This window comes from Penaeus monodon, chromosome 27 (genome assembly GCF_015228065.2).
Source record: "Penaeus monodon isolate SGIC_2016 chromosome 27, NSTDA_Pmon_1, whole genome shotgun sequence".
NCBI lineage: Eukaryota > Metazoa > Arthropoda > Malacostraca > Decapoda > Penaeidae > Penaeus > Penaeus monodon.
In genome coordinates this window covers 20,492,638-20,493,781 of record NC_051412.1, presented here as the reverse complement: position 1 = coordinate 20,493,781, position 1,144 = coordinate 20,492,638, and the positions used below count along the sequence as shown (strand labels likewise).

At 39.8% G+C, this 1,144-nt stretch overlaps 1 protein-coding gene across 2 annotated transcripts in view; it reads left to right on the top strand.

Annotated features, from left to right (window-relative positions):
• The window catches only part of LOC119590674 (calpain-B-like), a gene marked incomplete in the record, with an annotated part of 21,809 nt that overhangs the window by 18,127 nt on the left and 2,538 nt on the right, over positions 1–1,144 (top strand). Inside the window, 1 exon segment of one of the 2 annotated variants that reach the window (XM_037939357.1) lies at positions 463–645. Coding sequence (XP_037795285.1) covers positions 463–645 — 183 coding nt within the window. 2 annotated transcript variants of the gene reach the window in all.

Genomic DNA, 1,144 nt, shown 5'->3' with positions numbered 1-1,144 from the left:
ACTCTGCTTCATTCTGCTTCTTACCTTACCCCACCCCCTGAGTTGTCGTTTTCTTTTTTTTTCTATTTCCTCTATATGCGCGTTTGTACAAATGCTGGAAATCGCAATACGCTTCCGCAAAGTCATGTATATAACATTCGCGTGAACAGTAGTAGCTTTGCAATCAGTGTGGAACAAAATAATGTAGCATCTTTTTGTAACTAATTATATACGTGCTTTATGTGTAGCTTTTAGATATCGGTGTATGCTTAAACACTATTTTTGTCCCATGATGCAGTTGTGATTTCCATATATTACGAATTTTGACTCAACAAAACCAAAGGCTTTTTAAGACCTGATTGTGATGTGTGGATGATACAATCGTCTGTGGTCGAATCTCTCAACGCCAGTCGATGGGCAGCCGAAGTGTTTAGGCTCCTTCGCACATATCCTACGATCCCTGAGACCGACTTTAACTTCCAGGAGCAGAAACTTACGCCTTCCTTGCCCATGCCTCACCTCCAGGGCGCCTTGGCCATGATGAACAAGTCCTTAGTGGGTTTAGCATCCGTGGCCGGCGTCACAGCCACGCAAACGGACCAGTCCAGCCTTAAAACCGCCCTCACCTCCCTTACCAATTGGACCCTGAGTATGGCTTTCCCTGAGGTCAGTATGCGAGTATGACATCCCTCCACACGAAGAGGATGATGATCTGTGCATTAATATTCGGTGGTTATAATTTCTGATAATAACACGGAAGCGACGCCATATTATTTGTTTTAAGTTTAGTGCTCTATTGTTTTCCAATGTAGTTTGTTGAGATTATGTCTTGTTTAATAGCATATTTACACTGCATACCGTAATGTATAGTCCTGAGTATATTGTATTACGTAGTAGTTTTTTGCATTAACTTCCCTTCCCATATTAATCTTAATAAGCTTACGTACTGCATTGTAATTCTCACATTCATAACAGTTAGTTTAGTGAGCTGATAAAACCACATCCAGCTCTTGAACAACCCAAATTGGGACACTAAATTTATTTAATTAAACCCCTTTTCAAACTAAAACAAAGAAGACTACCAAAATATATTTTTAAGTCTCGATGACAGAGTCTTGTGCAATTGACATCACATAATTCTTTAGATGAAATGTACCAGGTAATT